At 37.4% G+C, this 19,435-nt stretch overlaps 1 protein-coding gene across 3 annotated transcripts in view; it reads left to right on the forward strand.

The window, feature by feature from the left end:
- Positions 1-17,691, forward strand: part of RBL1 (RB transcriptional corepressor like 1) — a 54,500-nt gene extending 36,809 nt beyond the window's left edge. The window contains exons 17-22 of one of the 3 annotated variants that reach the window (XM_019750224.2): positions 2,410-2,586; positions 4,030-4,101; positions 6,095-6,185; positions 12,287-12,435; positions 13,895-14,059; positions 15,924-17,691. In XM_019750224.2, coding sequence (XP_019605783.2) covers positions 2,410-2,586; positions 4,030-4,101; positions 6,095-6,185; positions 12,287-12,435; positions 13,895-14,059; positions 15,924-16,094 — 825 coding nt within the window. In that variant the 3' untranslated portion in view covers positions 16,095-17,691. The remainder of the gene's footprint in view (positions 1-2,409; positions 2,587-4,029; positions 4,102-6,094; positions 6,186-12,286; positions 12,436-13,894; positions 14,060-15,923) is intronic. The other 2 variants (XM_074317466.1, XM_074317465.1) reach the window with 2 other exon arrangements.
- The last annotated feature ends 1,744 nt before the right edge of the window (positions 17,692-19,435 follow it).

The following is a 19,435-nucleotide window of genomic DNA, read 5'->3' on the forward strand; positions in this document are numbered from 1 at the left end:
TTTTGTGGGGGGAGGTTTTTACCCTTGTGCTTAGAGTTTAAGACTTAAGTTTAAGAAATTTGTGAATTTATTTCCAAAGAATCTCTTGATGCAAATCTAAGTTTATTTCCTTTAGTCCTTCTTGTAGTGTTTCTCGAGAGACTTCTCCTTTTCTGCGCCTCCCACTGCCTTCTCTACTCTGCCTCCTACCTGACTCCTGCCCACATCTTGTGCCTAGGGCCCAATTTAAAAAGTTTAAAAATGTAGTATTTTCTCTGTTCCTTTTTTTCAAAATGTCATATTCCTGCCTTGGATAATGAATCTAAAATTAACAAAAATGAGGCTTTATTTCTGCATTTTTAATTCAGAATTTGTTTCAGAATTTTATAACCTACTCAATATAGATTAGAAGTAGAAAATTTTTATCCTAAAAGGGAATGTGATCTCTATATCTATAATAAATATAAATGTCACATCTATAATGAATTCAAAATAGCCATTCCTTGAGTAAATTGCACCTATTACCCATGTTGAACTCAGTATAATGCTGGTGTTTTATGCCTGAATAGAATTTACTGTGAATTTTTTGTTAGAATTCCAGAATATGTATATCTTTAAGGAATTGGATCTGCTCTGTAAAAGACACCTAACAAGTATTACTTAATTAGATATTATTGTAATCCTTCTGCATCTTTCCTGCTGCTCTGACCCCACTGGTTCCTGTTTATCTTTTGGCCAGCTGGACCAGATACAAAGGGGTGGGATACAGAAAATGAATTGGCTATAAAATGAATCACGGGTGGCTTTGGAGTCAACCACTTGTCTCTCTTTCTATAACGTTACTATACTGGATATCTTGCATTTGTTTTTAAGCTCTAATTCATGGATTCTTTTTCCTGTCAAAGATACTTTTCTGTAAGGGATGCCTTTCTCATTTTCATTTGTTTTTCCCTGAACATTAAATTTAAAAACAGTTGGAATAGAATAATCTGATCTAGGAATACCACAGCAAGGTTAACAATTCTTTTTTGTTTTGTTTTGTTTTATTTTGGAAGTGAGTTTTTATTGTGGAATTGATGTTTCTTAATGAATATAACCTAAAATTATAAGAAAAACAACACTTAAATGTGAAACTTATTACTATGGTAAAGTCATTTCAATAACAACTAGTGTTGTTTGAATCACATGTAATATCAAGCTGCTTTATACATTTCCTGTGCTGTCAAAAGTTAAAACAAAAAGCAAGGTCTCCATTTCCACACAAATGTGCACCAGATACAGTTTTGGAACCCAAACTACAGTTCCAGTTGTCTTTTTTTGGAGCTTGATGAAGTGCAAACAAAATTTCCATATTTCAGAATTCATTTAAGTATGCAGTTGAGGAGCTTCCACCTACCCTTCAACTAGAAGAAGTTTAATGACATGCTAAAAGGCAAATATCAAGAGGAGAATTGAATAAAAATCTTTAAATGGCTTCCAAGCAATGAATGTGCTCAATTAAAATCATATGCTCATGGACCGATATTAGTATTTGAAGGTTAGCAATTCTTAAAACAATAAAACATAATGCTCCGGGATGATCAGAAACCGTTTTAGAATCTTGTAGGCCCTTCAAGTCATTTGCATTAGTATTAATTCATATAACGACCGTGTAAATAAAAAGTTCAGGACACTAAACTGAATGTACTCTGACACACTTAAAAACAACAAAAACGGGGTGGCCAGTTGGCTCAGTTGGTTAGAGCACGGTGCCCTTAGCAGCAAGGTTGCCAGTTCGATCTCCGCTTAGGCCAGTGTGAGCTGTACCCTCCACAAGGAGATTGAAGCAACTGCTTGACTTGGAGCTGATGGATTCTGGAAAACAAAAACCACACTTAAAATAAATAAAAGTTTAAAACAACAAAATCAGCTGTCTCATTTAACATTGCTTTCATCTGTTTGAAAAAACAGTTTAGGACATATGGGAAATTTTTTAAATGGTTTTGCTTTCTGACTCATTTTTGGAGTTGAACATTTTAGTTCTTTATTTTCAGACATTTTAGGTTTTCTAGCAATTTTACCTGAACCAAAAAATAAAAAATGAAGACCTTTGAACACTTGAAAAATTATGTATTCATAACTGTCACGATGCAGGTAAATTCTGCATTTTACTGTTTCTCACTTTACATAGATGGCAGCATAGAGTAGCAGATGATGTCTTTGCAAAAAGAATTTTTAAGGTAGTTTTCCAATGAGAATTTTGCTTTAATTTACATTCGTCTGCCCTTGCAGTGAACTAGTAGTATAGAATAGAAATTTTATGTAATTTAATGTATCAACTGCCTAGGTGTTTGTTAACTTGGCCTAAAAGTTCATGTTCATAATAAGACATATATTTGAGAAATTATGTTTACTTGCTTTTTTGCATCAATGTGCTGTCTTCCATCTTAGGTGTATCATTTGGCAAGTGTACGCTTACGTGATTTATGTTTAAAACTGGATGTTTCAAATGAGTTACGAAGGAAGATATGGACGTGCTTTGAATTCACTTTAGTTCACTGCCCTGATCTAATGAAAGACAGACATTTGGATCAGCTCCTCCTTTGTGCCTTTTACATCATGGCAAAGGTAATGTGTAAGTTGGGGGAAGCTCTTTACCCGAGCTGTCTGTATGTGAAGCATGAGGTGAAAATCTGTTGGACTTAATCGTTAGTTTGCCTTAAGTGCTATAAGCCAACAGTGCCCACCATTTTTAACTAAGTAGTAAATTCCAGGAGCTACTTATTATATCTGTTCTCTGGATTCTCCATTTAGTTTTATAATCAGCTTTCCCACTTCATAAGAATACATTGGTTGTAAAGAAGTTGGGAAAGGTCTTAGAGACCATTTGTAGTAAAGTGGCCTCTCCACACTATTAATGTGACACTGCTAATCTGGTACTTTAAAATAATAGGATTATTACATTGTAGATGAGTAACTTCAGCCCAGAGTTGAAAGTAGTTTGGCCCAAGTTACTCAACAAGTGGCAATCTTGTTGAGTAACTTCCTGTTTTATAATCTGGTGTAAAATGGCTTCTATAACATATGGCTTTTTATTGACTTACTGTGCCACCTCAGAAGAGCATTTTACTTTCTAGTTGCTACACTGTGTTGTAAGTCATAAAATACCATGTCTTGATTTTTAAAATTCACATATATCTGAAACAGTCATCTGTGACTTTGTCCTTGACCGTGTTGGCCACACTGGCTGTCCTAGCAGATGGACATACAGTTAACACGTAATTAGTAAGCTCTTTGAGACAAAGGATGTTTTCAAATTCCTTTTTTGACAGCCCTCTCACAGTACCTCTTTAAAATCTCTATGCAAACGTAGATGTTAATAAATGCTATTAACTAATTTGTGCCTTCCAGAGAACTATCAGAACTCAGGCTTTGCCATGTCTAGCTCAGCATTATAGAGAACAGGTTTAGTACTAATGGACAGTGAAGCAGATGAAAAGAGTAATTTAAGTGAATTTTATGATAACAAGTAGTCCAGAAGGTATTCCTTTATGGATCACTAATCCGTTTTTTTTCATTTGGCCACCACTGTGACTTTTCTGTCTAAGCATTAGAAACCACATGATCTGCCCTGAAATGTTAAAAGCCTAATCTATAATAACTGCTCATTTTTATTGTGACTCACCACAAGACTTGTTCTATCCGTTAGTATGTGGTTAATTTACTTTCAAATAAGTACTTAAAGCTAATAAAACTGGAGACTGTAGGGGATTCAACAGATCTGAGTTTTCTTATCATTCTTTTTATAAAGAAATGCCTTTTCAGCAGTTATATTACAGCAATCTCAGTACTTTTGATTAATGAAACGATTAGCTGAGTCCCCACAGGGCACAAAGCCTGAACTTTAAAGGCAGTAAAAATCATAAATGGTAGTGGTTTTTAGTCATGGACTGACCTGGGGTTCATGGCTTTCTGCAAGACTGCTCTCACTACCAGACTATAACTGAAGTTTCTGTTCAGAGCCTTTTACTTTTAGGAGCAATTGATAAATGCAGTTTTGCTTTTCTTTAGGTAACAAAAGAAGAAAGAACTTTTCAAGAAATAATGAAAAGTTATAGGAATCAACCCCAAGCTAATAGTCACGTGAGTTACATTGTTGTTCTTCCTGTCCAAAAATAGATTTGTACTATTTCTCTGATGATAAGTCATATAAAAAAGTAAACTTCTTGGGCCAGCCCAGTGGCTCAGGTGGTTGGAGCTCCATGCTCCTAACTCCGAAGGCTGCTGGTTCGATTCCCACATGGGCTAGTGGGCTCTCAACCACAAGGTTGCCGGTTCAACTCCTTGAGTCCCGCAAAGGATGGTGGGCAGTGCCCCTGCAACTAAGATTGAACACGGCACCTTGAGCTGAGCTGCCACTGAGCTCCCGATGGCTCAGTTGGTTGGAGCACGTCCTCTCAACCACAAGGTTACCAGTTTGACTCCCGCAAGGGATGGTGGGCTGCACCCCCTGCAACTAGCATTGGCAACTGGACCTGGAGCTGAGCTGCGCCCTCCACAACTAAGACTGAAAGGACAACAACTTGAAGCTGAACGGCACCCTCCACAACTAAGATTGAAAGGACAACAACTTGACTTGGAAAAAAGGCCTGGAAGTACACACTGTTCCCCAATAAAGTCCTGTTCCCCTTCCCCAATAAACTCTTTTAAAAAAAAAAAAAAAAGTAAACTTCTTTTATAGTTTTACTGTATTTTAGATTTTTAGGTTTAATGGATATCATTAAATTCAAGAGACCATTTCAGGAGAAGCCAGGAAATTGGCTATTCCTGACTTACCCATGTATTTGCATGTACTTCTCACAGGTTCTCCTATTGCATTTGTGCATTTGTTGAGTGGGAACATTTTTCACTGAAAGTTTAATGAAAAATATATATAATAGTAATATTATTTGTTTGACATTTGATTCTCTGATGATGTTTAAATTCAGTGAAATTTCAGGATTTATTAACTTAAATTCAGCTGCTTTTGCCATCTGCTAAGATCTTAATGTTTGTATCTTGGAATAGATGTCAAGCTTTTCTGATAATGTTGTTATCATAGCCATGGTGAGAACCCTGTACAATTTTTCAGTCATGGAAATATGAAATGTTAGCATAGTGGCCTGGCACATAGTAAACATTAATGACTGTTAGCACCATATTATTATCATTGTAGCTGAAAAACACAGGGTTAGGTTACCTTAAGGCTTGAACCGTTCAAGAGCCTGGTTGCTCTGCTCTAAGGGAGCATAATGGCCTCTTCTCTGTCCCCAGTGATCTGCTGTCGGAGACAGGAAGAGAGATATGGTGGCTCAGATATCCCAGGCTGGAGTACTGGTAGTGACACCCCTTCTAAGAGAGCTCCACAGATAGTTTCACTTCTTTGTTTGAGCCCCAAAATATACTGATAGTGATATAAAGATATTAGAAGAGCCAAGTACATCCTGTGACAGGCTGGAAGTTTCTTGGACTCTTCAGAAAAATCCCTCAGGAACAAAGCCTAGCGAGGTCTAGATTGTCTCTAAAGATCATTAAGGTGAAGTTAGAGTGTGTCAAAAATGGACCAAGCCAGAGCTTCCTAAATATCTTCTCAATACTAATACCGACAGGATGATGGGAAATGGATCATACCTGTCAGCTGTCTTGGAGGTAGGAAAGAGTTTAGGGGCAGGGAGAAAACAGATTTGCATGTGGCCATCTGAAAGGAGATGGGAATGGGATGGGAGCAGGAAAACAAGCCCCAGTGAGAGCAAATGATTCTCAGGTAAGGAATTGAAGGAGGAAGAAGTTCAGATCTTAGAAGTTACTTCTATGAGTATGTGGCAAAACCTGCTCTCATCAGTGTTTAGTTGCTGCTTAATTCTTCTATTTTGTAAACTTCTGTAATGACATATTTTAGGTGTAGGCTGTGTTTCAGTATTCCTTCTAAGGTCTTTGCCATAATGTACATTTACCAGGCCAATAACATCATGCCCTTGATTATCATCCATACAGATAAATACTTTCAAATTGACTTGATATTTTGTACTTATTTTGGTTTTGCTTAATCTGTGCCTCTTTGTGACTCAGCAATCCTTTTTTCCCCTCTGACCTACAGGTCTATAGAAGTGTATTACTGAAAAATGTTCCAAGAGAAGTTGTGGCTTACAATAAAAAAACAAATGGTGATTTCGAAATGACAGATTCTGGTAAGTTACCCAACTTACCATTCTGTTATGAAATACATCTTTGATTACATTGTACATAATACAGTGGATGTCAGGCAACATGGAGTCAAGGATATAGGTGGTGGATAATGCATATGTGTTTTGGGAAGAAACACATAAGTTTGAGATAAGTATGGATCAAGTGCCTCCTCCAAAGAGGTTATGTATTGAAACCATTCATTTGTCCCGTTAATTGTATGTTATATTTGCTAGTCTACATATACACATTAACAAAACACATAAAAGACACTTAAATTTGTAAAATACAGTAGTCTCCCCTTATCAACGGTTTTGCTTTCCTTGATTTCAGTTACCCACAGTCAACTGCAGTCTGAAAATATTAAATGGAAAATTCCAGATATTTTGAGTAGAGAGACCACATTCACATAACTTTTATTATAGTATATAGTTATAAGTATTCTATTTTATTATTAATATTGCTTACAGTTGCTAATCTCTTACTGTGCCTAATTTATAAATTAAACTTTATCACAGGTATGTATGTATGTATGTATGTATGTACGTATGTATAGGTCAAAACAGTTATATATAGAGTTTCAGGCTTCCACTGGGGTTCTTGGAACATTTCCCCTGTGGATAAGGGGGAAATACTGTAAATCTGAATAACAGGGAAAGTAAGATAGCTGCCAGTGATCTGCCTGGAGAGATAATTAAGGATGTAACTATTATTATTAAAAAGTATGTAGATAATTCTGTCACTATTGACAGGGCTGCTATCCTGTTGCTACCATCATGCTAAGACTTGAGGCACTAGTAATTTTTTTCAAAGAAAGGAAAATCAAGTGTTCAGTATTCATCCCCTTTTCTACACACATCTCCTTTTTCTTGCCTCATATTTCCGTTACTTAATGTGTGTGTGTGTGTATATATATATATATATATATATGTGTATTATATGTACAGTATGGGACACTTAGATTGTTTCCAGTTATACACAACTTTGTGAGGAAATCATTATAGCTTAGTGTTGGGTCCACACCCCTGTGATAAATTCTTAGAGAAAACTGGCTGGTCAAAGACATTTTTATATATTACACAAATATCCATAATCATTTTGGTCTCTACTAGGATCTGAACTCTTGAGATCTTATCAAAAAATCCTTTAATGATAATGGCCTAGAATCTGATCCCATTTAAGGATACATAGGCCAAACTCAATTTTTTTTACATAAATATATTATCCCTGAATCTTTTCAAGACAATGAGAAATATATTAGACAGTAAACCTGACCCCCAAAAAAGTCCTTTCTATTTTTGTTACACCTGTTCCTTATCTGTCCTTAGCGGGTTTTCTGTCCCTACAAAACCAGGCATCAGAAGTTAGATGGGAAAGAGTGTGCTCTATGAGAAATAAAGTAACTGCTAGCAACTGTATGGGATACAGGACTGGTGAAGTTCCAGAGAGTATAAATAAGCAAAAGGAAATACATCATGGTTTCTTTTTGGTACAGAGTCTACCAATGAAGTTTGAGGCATGTGAGGATTAACTACTCTCTACAACCTAAAGGTTTCAGATCAAATTGTTATATATACATTTATTAGCAGGCAAACAAAAAAACCATTCTTAAGATCTTATCTAGTCTTGATGGCACAGAGCAGGGAGAGTACCCAGTGGTAATGGTCTCAGGAATTCTGGCACCAAAAAGGGGAGAAAGTTACAGAGGAGGATACAATCAGGCAAGTCTATGTTCATATAATACATGTTCCAGTTCCTGGAGCTATGGCTAGATGCAATGACCTAGACTTAAACACACCAAAGAACACGATCTTGGAAAGAACAGTCCTGGTTCTATAAATAAATTCATAATTAGGTATAAAATGATTACTATTTAAAAAGCACACACAGTTTATACGTCTTATACAATTAGCTAAAAGTCCCATTTGTCTGTCCAGCCACCACCTCACATAAAAGGTTCACTCAAGGCAGATGCCAAGGTTCCAAGTGCAGGATTCTGTTCGCCTTCAAGCCAGGATCAAACCAACTGCACACATCCGAGTTCGGGGTTGGGCTTCATCCATAAGAGTAGTAAAGCCCCACAGACCTCACTGGATCTCTCATCCCTTTCATGATATTATGAATAGTGTCTCAAATATTTTAACCATTCTGCTTACGTTAAATACTTCTCATTTCTCCAACATGAGCCAATTTTTAGCATTAGACATACTTAATAAATGGTCACTATTTTCATCAATAAAAACCTGTTTCAGATGTTGAATATGTCAGTTAGCAAAGCCTTGACCATTACGACAGCCTAACAGAAACCCTTGTAGTAGCCACCTATGGAGAATGAGATTCCTGATTAAAACAACAATACACTCAGGGACCATGCATCCTTCATTATCATGTTAACAGACCACCCCAGACTGGCATTCTTGAGTACCACATTTGAGAAACCCAGATTATAGCTTAATCTAAATAACACAAACGTAATACTCAACTGTTTAATGATAAATTAAAAACTTCACAATAATTCTACAGAGGTTTGTTTTAAGGATTCTAAAGAATTGTGTGTGTGTCTATGTGTGCACACGTGTGGTTAATACAAAGTCTACTCATAATAAGGCCTCAGTAAATAGTGGCTATTATATATTATTTTTTATAAGCAATATAAACTTTATTATATTTTATTAATAAGTATGGCTCTTTACATTTCTTTTCACTTTATTTTATTTTTATTTATTTTTTTAAGGAGCACACAGACTCAGTGGCCCATGCGGGGATTGAATTGGCAACCTTGGTGTTATTAGCACCACACTCTAACCAACTAAGCTAACAGGCCATCCTTTTTTTCACTTTCTTAAAAACTAATTTATCTAAGGCCATATTCCTTAAAATTCTTTAAATGTTGAAAACTAGGTCACACACATACTACAAAAAAGAAAAACAGATAAAGCAAATTCTCTCAAGCGACAAAAATTCTGTGTACATATGAGATGTATAAAGTTGGTAACTGCAAATTGGTAACTAGGTGACTTTATTTCACATTATACACACTTTACAGTCACCAGATAGGGAACCAAGATATTAGTAGGGCACATTTTGACTTGTTTTTAGAGTGTAGTGATGCCTTTTAGACCTCATAGGAAACTGCCAAAACCACTGAAGTTTTAAATTGGTCTGTGGTCAGTGGCTTTTACATCACTGGAGGTAAACAACGCTGCTCTCACAATCAGAAAACCAGTGTGAAATATTGACTGTATAGTGATATTGTGAGGAGCAAAAAGAATGAGTGAGGATGTGGTAGGAGAGAGAAAACGAACACTCAGTGCCTACTCCAGGGTTGCGCATACCTCACCCAGATCTTTGATTTATGAATAAATTCAGATCTTCTTTCTTACTTTCATCTTAAAATAATTTTGCTTCTTTACTTTCTTCATTTTTAAGTAACGAGAATCACAATATATGCCTTTTCTCAATCAGAAAACTAATGGACAGTGTATTGACAGATAATTTCTTGGTGCTCTGAGTTGGCCACAGGGCTCAGGAAATGAGGGATTAAATCCAAGACTATTCATGTGTGTACTCAGTTGAAGATTACCCTCATGGACCCTCTGATCCTCCTTACCCTGAAACTGATCACGTGACAGAAAATTACCACAACATCATTTGTAGGAAACTTTCAAATAGTGGAAGAATGGCTCCCTTCCTTAATACCTGAAAAAAATGCTGATATGATGATGTACAGTTTTTCTTACATGTTCTGCTGTGGCTGGTTTCTGCATTGTGATCTCCTTGGTGATGGAGGCAATGGGAAAACTTCACACAACTGCTTACCAACTATAGGAAGACAGGACACAGACTCAGTAATAGCACTGTACAGCTCATTTCTAGAGTCTCTGCTGCTCATTTCAGCAGCCTCTGCTGGAGAAATGTGTCTTGAGAGGATAATGCCCAGGAATGCAGTGAGAGAAAATGCCATGATTCTAGAATCACATTCATTAATTTTATTGCATGGCAATTCACTTTTGAGACACAATCTTTTCCCAGAGTGCAGGAACTATCATAGTCTGTCTGCCTTCATCCTATTTCCCCAGCCTCTGTATGACATACAAGATCACCTGGGTTTAAGGCAATCTTACAGAAAGGGTAGGTTTTATACGGAAAAAAAAGTATCTTCAGATATTGAAAAGACATCCACATGGGCATGTAAAGTACAGCACAGGGAATATAGTCAATAATATTATAATAACTACGTATAGTATCAGGTGGGTACTAGACTTATTGGGATGATCACTTCATTAAGTTATGTAAATGTCTAACCATTACGCTGTACACATGAAACTACTATAATATTGAATGTCAACTGTAAATGTAAAATTTTTTAAAAGTTTAATAGTTCATTGGTTCATTTAACAAATACATATGTCAAACATATACCATGTGCCTCAAATTCTATTTGGCAGAGGTGCCTCCTACCCTCTAAGGGGAAACAGATTTGTAACAATTATAGAACCAGTCAGGAAACCTTTGATCTCATTCTCTCTCCCAATCTTTCCTAGTTAGTTTTCAGGCCTACTAAGGCTTTAATGTAAGATTGCTGGAGTCCTTAAAGAGGTTGAAAGGTAGAGATCTTTCTCCTGCATAAAGGATGACTGACATTTTGTTTTCTGTTTTGAAATGAAAACTATACATAGCTAAATAAAATCATGTTTAGTTAGAATCCAAGGTGCCAGAGTTTTAAATGTTTAGTTCCTTCAAATTTGGTATAGTCCCTTACTTATGTAAATATTAACAACTGGAATTGGAATGACAGAAATATGAAAACTATAGTCTCTGCCTCCAGAAATTTCTAATTCAAGGACATTAAATAATTTTAATTGATCCATATAATGAGAATAACCTGCAATAACTGTTACCAAGCCAGTATACCTTGGGACAGTGTTCCCCAGGATGGTAATAAGTGTTAGGGGAAGAAAGACTATGCGTAAAAAATTTGAGAAATATGGAATTAAAGTGGACATGTGTTTTTCTCCCTTCTCAAAGCCTTTAATATACTAACATGTATTCTGAATTTCCAAGAGGAGGATATAATATGCAGCATTTCCTGAACTTATTCAACCACATAGCTTTTTACCCCCCCATTAAGATCCTCTAAAAATAACGAGTGAAAAAGACATCCAAATTGTGACCGAGATCCCTTTGGAGATTCCATGGGCTGCTTGGCCTGTGGACCATGTTTGAGTTTTCTGGTTTTCCTAAAGTGGAAGCATACTTCTATCCATGTTCTGAGTGTTTGCAGGCCAATGTATTAAGAATGAGAACTTCTTTCCATATGCTGAATTCTTTTCAGTTGCCAGTTGTTTTCTTAGCTCCTATAAGCATATGATTCTTGTATGTAGACAATGGTTTGTAATACTCTTCTCAAAAAAAAAAAGAGTAGAATAAAGTTTTGCGTAGTGTCACAAGCTATCCCAGAGTTACACCAATAAATAGAAAAGTACCTTGGGGCGAGCTGTCATTTTACAACTAAGGATGTTAGCTATAAACTGAGCACTGAGATTCCTGTTGTGCATGGGAAAGTTAGGCTCTTTGAATACCTGTCACCTGCCATGTGTTTGCAGAAAAACAAATACAAGCAGTTCATCTGACTTCTTCCTTAACCTATGAGGATATGCCTTATCTATTAGAGTCTTTCCACCTTTCTCAAAGAGCAGATGTGAGTATCTGCAGACCCTTTCATTATGTGAATCGCAAGGGTTTGTCACTGCTATCCATACTCTGGAGCTTAGTTTAGCTAAACCCCAACCCAGGGAGCGAAACCCCTCTAGGGACTACCAGAGACTGAGCTCAAAAGGTATGGTTGTGAAAACATTCTTGCTGAAGTGGCATCTAGAGAAAAGAGTACTCCCTGAAATTTACATGTTTGCATTTCTCAAGATTTCCAATTTAATTTATGTATAAAATATAGATGGATTTCTGAACCTTTTCAAAAAAAACACTAATTGCATTACACAAAGATTTGTGTTTGATTTTTTTAAATTGTAGAGAGAGTTATATATAATTCATATCACCAACTTATGTGTTAGAGTACATCTGTTACGACACTGAATTCTTTTAACAGACTTGGAAGAAGCTACAAAAACACCTGACTGTTCCAGTGGCCCAGTAAGAGAGGAAAGAGGAGATCTTATCAAATTTTACAATACAGTCTATGTAGGAAGAGTGAAATCATTTGCATTGAAATATGACTTGTCAAATCAAGACCATATGGTACGTTTTATATTTTACTACTTTATTCATATCTGTAGTCTTAGTTGTATTACTATGAGTTTATTTTGCTAGACAAGTGTTTCAGAGTTAAAGCATCACCAATGCATTACAGGGGAGAAAACAAACTAATAATCAGAGAGTAATTAAGGATATGATACAACAGAGACCAGAGGAAGTCATGGAAATTTTATCGATACTGTGATTATGTTAGAAATTATGTATACATATGGGCAAGTACTAGATGGAAACAAAATGGAAAACATTTTTGGTGATTTTTTTTTTAAACTTTTATTTATTTTAAGTGTGTTTTTCCAGTGCCTATCCGTAGTTGTTTCAATCTAGTTTTGGAGGACGCAGCTCACAGTGGCCCATGTGGGGATCGAACCGGCAACTTTGTTATTAAGAGCACTGTGCTCTAATCAACTGAGCTAACTGGCTGCCCGAATTTTTTCTCATTTTTGATTTCTGTTATTATAAGTGTTTTACTCAAGATAAAGAGAAAAGGAAATAAATAGGCCTGAATTATAAATAGAGGCAGCACTAAGAAATTTTCAAGCAGACCCTATCTTTGGCAGTTCTAGCAGGCCTATGAAAGTAGTATTACCAGTATATAAACTGAGTTGGTTCCCGGTAGATCAGACTCTAATTATAAGAAAGAGGCACCTAGTAGAAGCTGCATCCAGCCAGTAGCTATGCATGTTTATCTCTGTGTCTCTCTACATTTCTGTTCTGGTTCTGTTCAAGGAATATGGCCTGTGATTATAGCCTCAGAGGCCATGACTGCTCATCCTACTCCCATCAGCTCAACCTCCCATCATGTGCTATACTGTGAATATCTCTATCATCAGCTGATTGAAACTAGTTTTATTAGCTTCAAGTACAGATGATAAATAAAATAATAATTAAGGAGCCATCTCCATTTATTCTTGGATTGGAAACATTGTACAGAATATTAAAGAAACGTACAGTTCCTGCTCACCTAACTCTATTTCTAAATCTTTTGTATTTCAATATAAAGTCTTAACGATTTCATTAACTGATTTGTTCCATGTTGGACCCATCCTGCTGGCTCATAGAATTCTCTGCCTCTTTTTTATTCTCTCTGCTCCTGCTTCAGCTGTGGGTTATGTGTGTAGGAGAGATTCTTACTGCAAGTGTTAGGACGTTGGTTACTCTTTGCCCCTATTTCTGAGTGTGGATGCAAGTTTCCTATGCTCCTGGCTTACTGCTTCTGATATCTTACCCAAATTCTTCAGGAAAATACATTTTAGTTTATCTCTGAGTGATTGTTGAAAAACGAGGGGTAATGGACCATTTCTTTGCTTTTTTTCAGCCATAAATAAGCTCTTACAATATAACTGACTCCTAACTAGGAGGTGCCAATAAGAATAAAAAATGTGGTGGAATTCAAAAAAAGAAAACTTTTATCTTAAAAAAACTTACTTTTGGGTTATTTCAGATGGAAGCTCCACCTCTTTCTCCTTTTCCACATATTAAGCAACAGCCAGGCTCACCACGTCGCATTTCCCAGCAGCACTCCATTTATGTTTCCCCACACAAGAATGGGTCAGGCCTCACACCAAGGAGCTCTCTGCTGTACAAGTTCAATGGCAGCCCTTCTAAGGTAAGGTGCACACAAACTTTTCTCCCCAACAACTATGTACATGTGTGAAAAATTGAATTTCGTATTACCAGTTAATAATCTTTAATCTTGCCCTTTTTTTTGCCAAGTTACTGGTAATAAATATGAACCATTACTACCATGTTTTCCTGAAAATAAGACCTAACTGGAAAATAAGCCCTAGCATGATTTTTCAGGATGACATCCCCTGAACATAAGCCCTAATGCGTCTTTTGGAGCAAAAAGTAATATAAGACCCAGTCTTATTTTCAGGGAAACACTGTATAACAAGTTTCCTGTGATCAAGAGCAGTGTATTCTGTTGGGGTAGTTTAAGACATCACTACTGACGTGGTATCGGGGGAGTTTAGAGCAAGGGCACAGTGTGTCTCCTGCTCAAGCATGATCTTGACAAGGGACCAGTAAGGCAACACCTGCGAGTGGTCAGACATGGGGAACATTAAGTTTAAAGAAAGGCATTGAAAGGAAAGGTTCATTTGAAAGATGACAACAAGGATAGTAAAATGTCTGACAATAAGAGGCCTCCTCTTATTTACACAAACAACTCTGTGCTTATCGCTAGCTTTATTCCTGTACAATGAAGATGTGACAGGCACATGATGGCTATTTTCAGATATTTCAAGGGCAATATCTGTGAAGCACATATATTCAGTATATCTCCAGAAGCCAGAATCACTACCAACTGGAAGAAATTGTCATGGGACAAATTGTAACTGAGTTCAACTACAATGGCAGCTCCTTACCTCATTTGTTTCTCATTCAGTTTCACAGACATCTATTGAGTTCCTACTAACCGTTTCCCCGAAAATAAGACCTAGCCAGACCATCAGCTCTAATATGTCTTTTGTAGCAAAAATTAATATAAGACCCGGTCTTACTTTAATATAAGACTGGGTGTAATATAATATAATAATATAATATAAATCAGGTCTTATATTAATTTTTGCTCCAAAAGACGCATTAGAGCTGATGGTCCAGCTAGGTCTTATTTTTGGGGAAACAGGGTAGCAAACAAAGCTGACTGAGATATAGTACCTCACAGATTTGCATTTCCTATAAGGATGTTTAGAAGAGATTCTTGCATAAGATCAAAGATGGGACCAATTGACTTCTAAGGCAGTGATTTCAAAACCGTAGGTCAGAATCACCTGGGGGAGCTGGGGAGCTTGTTGAGCACAGATACCTGTCCCACATACCTGCTGAAGCACAAAGCTATGGCAGGCAGGTTCCCTGGATGACAGTGATGCACAGCTTTTAGGAAACACTTCTCTAAGATCTTGCTACCCAGAGTGTGATTTGCAGACTAGCAGCCTCAGCATCACCTGGGAGCATTTTAGCAACGCAGAGTCTTGGCCTCACCAGCCTCACTAAATCTGAATCTGCATTTTAACAAGGTCCCCAGATGATTAGCAGGCATGTTACAGCTTGAAAAGCATTGCTCTGCGAGGAGGATCTCAAACTTTAGGGAGCATCAGAATCTCCTGGAGGCGGGGTAAAACGGCTCGCTGGGCCTACCCCCAGAGAGTTTGATTCAGCAGGGGTAGGGTGAGGCTTCAGAAGTGGCATTCCTCATACGGAAGTTTCTAGATGTTTCGGCTGCATCTGGTCTGGTGTCCACACTCTGAGAACTACTGCTCTACTGGTAAATTCAATTTTTAAAATCACCTATAAAGATTAGTTCTAATTACCCTTATTAGGTTGGCCTTGATTCAGAAAATAGTCTCTGCTCCAGTATTTAGCCTTGGAGAGAGGATAGAAGGCAGGAAAGAAGCAGTTAGCTTAGTTCTTTGCTGCTTTTTTCTCTTATTTTCCCCATTTACTCATACATGTCCTCTATTTTTGCACAGAGTTTGAAAGATATCAACAACATGATAAGGCAAGGTGAGCAGAGATCCAAGAAGCGAGCAATACCCATTGACAGTGATGCAGAATCGCCTGCCAAACGCCTCTGTCAAGAAAATGATGATGTTTTACTTAAAAGACTACAGGATGTTGTCAGTGAAAGAGCAAATCATTAGTGCCCTTCCTGTTTATGTAATAAAAGCACTTTCAGGTTGTTTTGCAGAAAGTTGGGGCTCTGTCCTTCAAAACTTTCAGCCCTGTAGATGGTAAGTATCATTGAATTATAAGAAAAATTGTACCAAAATCATGTGCTTTTTTTTTAAAAAAAACATCGAAAATGTAGTTGCCAGAGATGTATTTTCAGTTGGATTGGAAAGAAATGTTTTACATACCTTTTAAACATATTAATAGCCCTAGAATTTTTTTAATGTTTGTTCCTTGGGTTAGTTTTTAAGATGAAGTAAGGAGAAACCTCATAATTTTTTAGCTCACTTTTTTAAATAATCAAATGTCTCCTCCTGTGCTTTGTGTTGAGGGTAAATAATCTATTTTTGGTAAGTGCGCTTTGAGATATTTGTGTTCTCAATTTAATACTAAGTAAGGGTTGGTTCCCACAGAACCTAGGCCAGAGGCGGATGCACCAGCCTGTCTCTGACCCGCTGTGGTCCCTCCACATCCGGGTGCCACTAGCATTCTGGGTTGTCTAGATCCCTTCCCTGCCCTTCCTCTCCTTGAGCATATGCAAATTTGTACCTGAACCTATGCACTACCCCCACTGTTTGCTTTCCAACCCTAAGCCCTCTTAGCCTGGTATCACAACCTAATAAAAGGAGTATTAGCTCCTTTTTTAAACTACTATCATTTTGTTTTTCTGAACCATTAACTTAATTATTCATGATTGTATTACATCATTTGATTCTCAAAACAGGATGCTGTTTCCCAAGCCAGTAGAATAAAATACAGATAAGAGTTGTCAGAAGCTAAATTTGCAGTTAGTGAGAAAGCACTATGATAATACATGAGATACTGTTCTGAGGTCATCATAAGATTAGTCATTCTCAATATCTAATTGAGTCCCTAAGAACAGTTAAACATTTTTCAGAATCACATTAACATCCATCTCTTTGTTCTCAGTATTGTTGGTGCAATGTGAGTTTCCCATTAGGATCTGATCACTGGGGCCCCTTAAGGATGTTTTATAGTACTAGGTAGGGGGATGCAAGTTGCCAAAGAATCAGCTGTTCAATATTCACTTTTTCTAGTGTGTTTGCAGAGTCTGGAAGGACATGGACAAGCCATTCTTAACTGTTTTTGAGAAAATGTTATCAAATGTATATTTTTTGACCGAAAAATCTTATTTTTTAAAATGCAGAGTGTTTGACTTAACCTATGTCTAACCCTGGCTAATTTGAATTAGTCTAATATTTTGGCTGTAAATTAGTAATTACTATTGTCAGAAATTTTATTTTTAAATTGTAAGAAGAAAAGTGATTTGGGTCACATTTTGCTTTTCTATAAATTACATTTTTTTGTGTAGTATCTACACGTTACAAGCCAAATAACATCGTGTGTCTCGAATCCTTGTATATATTTTTATGTGGCTACAACTTTTGTGTTGTTTTCATCTTCTTTATTAACATGCAGGATATAAGTGAGCATTTGTACATTGTCTATATAAGAAATGCTCGACACGTTTTTATCAGTTTTCAAGACTTGATATTAATGTACATAAAACTGTTAATAAAACATTGGAGTTTTTGAGATTATTGAAAAGACTATACTTGTGCTCTTTTCTGTGTGGTTAGAAGCAATTGTGCAGCTGTCTAGAATCTACATCTCTTTAAATATCTGCTTTATATTTTTTAAATGTTTAATGTAACTTAAAAGTTAATGTTGGGCCGGCCCGGTGGCTCAGCCGGTTGGAGCTCCATGATCCTAACTCCGAAGGCTGCCGGTTTGATTCCCACATGGGCCAGTGGGCTCTCAACCACAAGGTTGCCAGTTCAATTCCTCGAGTCCCTTGCCGGATGGCAAGGGGTGATGGGCTGTGCCCCCTGCAACTAACAACAGCAACTGGACCTGGAGCTGAGCTGTGCCCTCCACAACTAAGATTGAAAGGACAACTTGAAGCTGAACGGCACCCTCCACAACTAAGATTGAAAGGACAACTTGAAGCTGAACGGCACCCTCCACAACTAAGATTGAAAGGACAACTTGACTTGGAAAAAAAAAAAAGTCCTGGAAGTACACACTGTTCCCCAGTAAAGTCCTGTTCCCCTTCCCCAATTAACAAAAAAAATCTTAAAAAAAAAAAATGTTAATGTTCCTGGTGGTTTCCAGGGCCTCCAAAGAGAGTTGGGAGTGACTGACTACTTGATGAGTACAGGGTTTATTGGAGGGGTGATGAAAATATTTTGGAACTTAGTATACATGGTGGTTACCTAACATTGTGAATTTACTAAATGACCTGAATTTTACACTTTGAAATGGTTAATTTTATGTTAGGTGAATTTCACCTCAATTTTAAAGATGCCTTAGACACATAAAGAAACAGTTATTTCAAGGCCTGAGAATGAACATGTGGACCACATTATGCTACTGAATTAGGGAAAAGGTTTATTTCTCTCAGGAGAGCTTTCAGGTATATTTCTCCAAATGAGACTCACAGTGTCATGTAGGGTGACATGCGGGGTCTCTGGTCCCGCTCCCCACATAATGCAGGACATGGTGAGGCCAAAAAGGAACACCCACGGAGCCATAGATGGGGGAGTCATACCACTATAGTATCGCTGGCGGCTGGGTTGGAGACACACGATCCATAACCCGCCGTCCGCTTCTCTGCCAACCAACCTCCCTTGCTAACTGCAATCCGCTCCTCTGCAATCCGCAATCTGCACTCGCTAGCTCAGCCACCATCCACTGCTAGCGTAGCCACGGCAGTTATATTAGTGGCCAATGGCTCAGTAGTTACAGCTGATGGCCAACTAGCCACAGATGATGGCCATCCGATCACAGCTGATGGCCATTTACTGCCTGAGCCAGCACCTTTCCACATGAGGCCAAGAGCCTGGAAACTGCACTCCTGGCTCTGTCCCCACACACAGCTTTAAAATTATTTTTCTAATTAAGATTTGTATGTGGTTAGAATATACTAAATTAGGTTTTCTAAAAATTAATATTCCTATTTGTTTTGATTTTGTTCCTTTACAGTACTTTCACTGTAGCAAACATTGGCTACCTACTCTATTTTTGGCTATTGCTAGAGATACAAACATGAACGAGGCATAGTTCCTGTCCTAAAGATACAATATTTGTAGCCCATTAATGTGATAAGTATAGTAATAGAGCTTTATGCAAAGAGGAATGGTGTTAGCACAGAGAAGGGAATGATTCACTCTGTCTGGGCAGGTGTGTCAGGTAATCTAAAAGCACCCTAAAAGGGAGGCCAACGGGTAATTTAGTCCTTTAGAGATGAATAACTATTTTCCAGGACAGCGAAAGTATTCAGAGCACAACC

This window comes from Rhinolophus sinicus, linkage group LG13, assembly GCF_036562045.2.
Source record: "Rhinolophus sinicus isolate RSC01 linkage group LG13, ASM3656204v1, whole genome shotgun sequence".
NCBI lineage: Eukaryota > Metazoa > Chordata > Mammalia > Chiroptera > Rhinolophidae > Rhinolophus > Rhinolophus sinicus.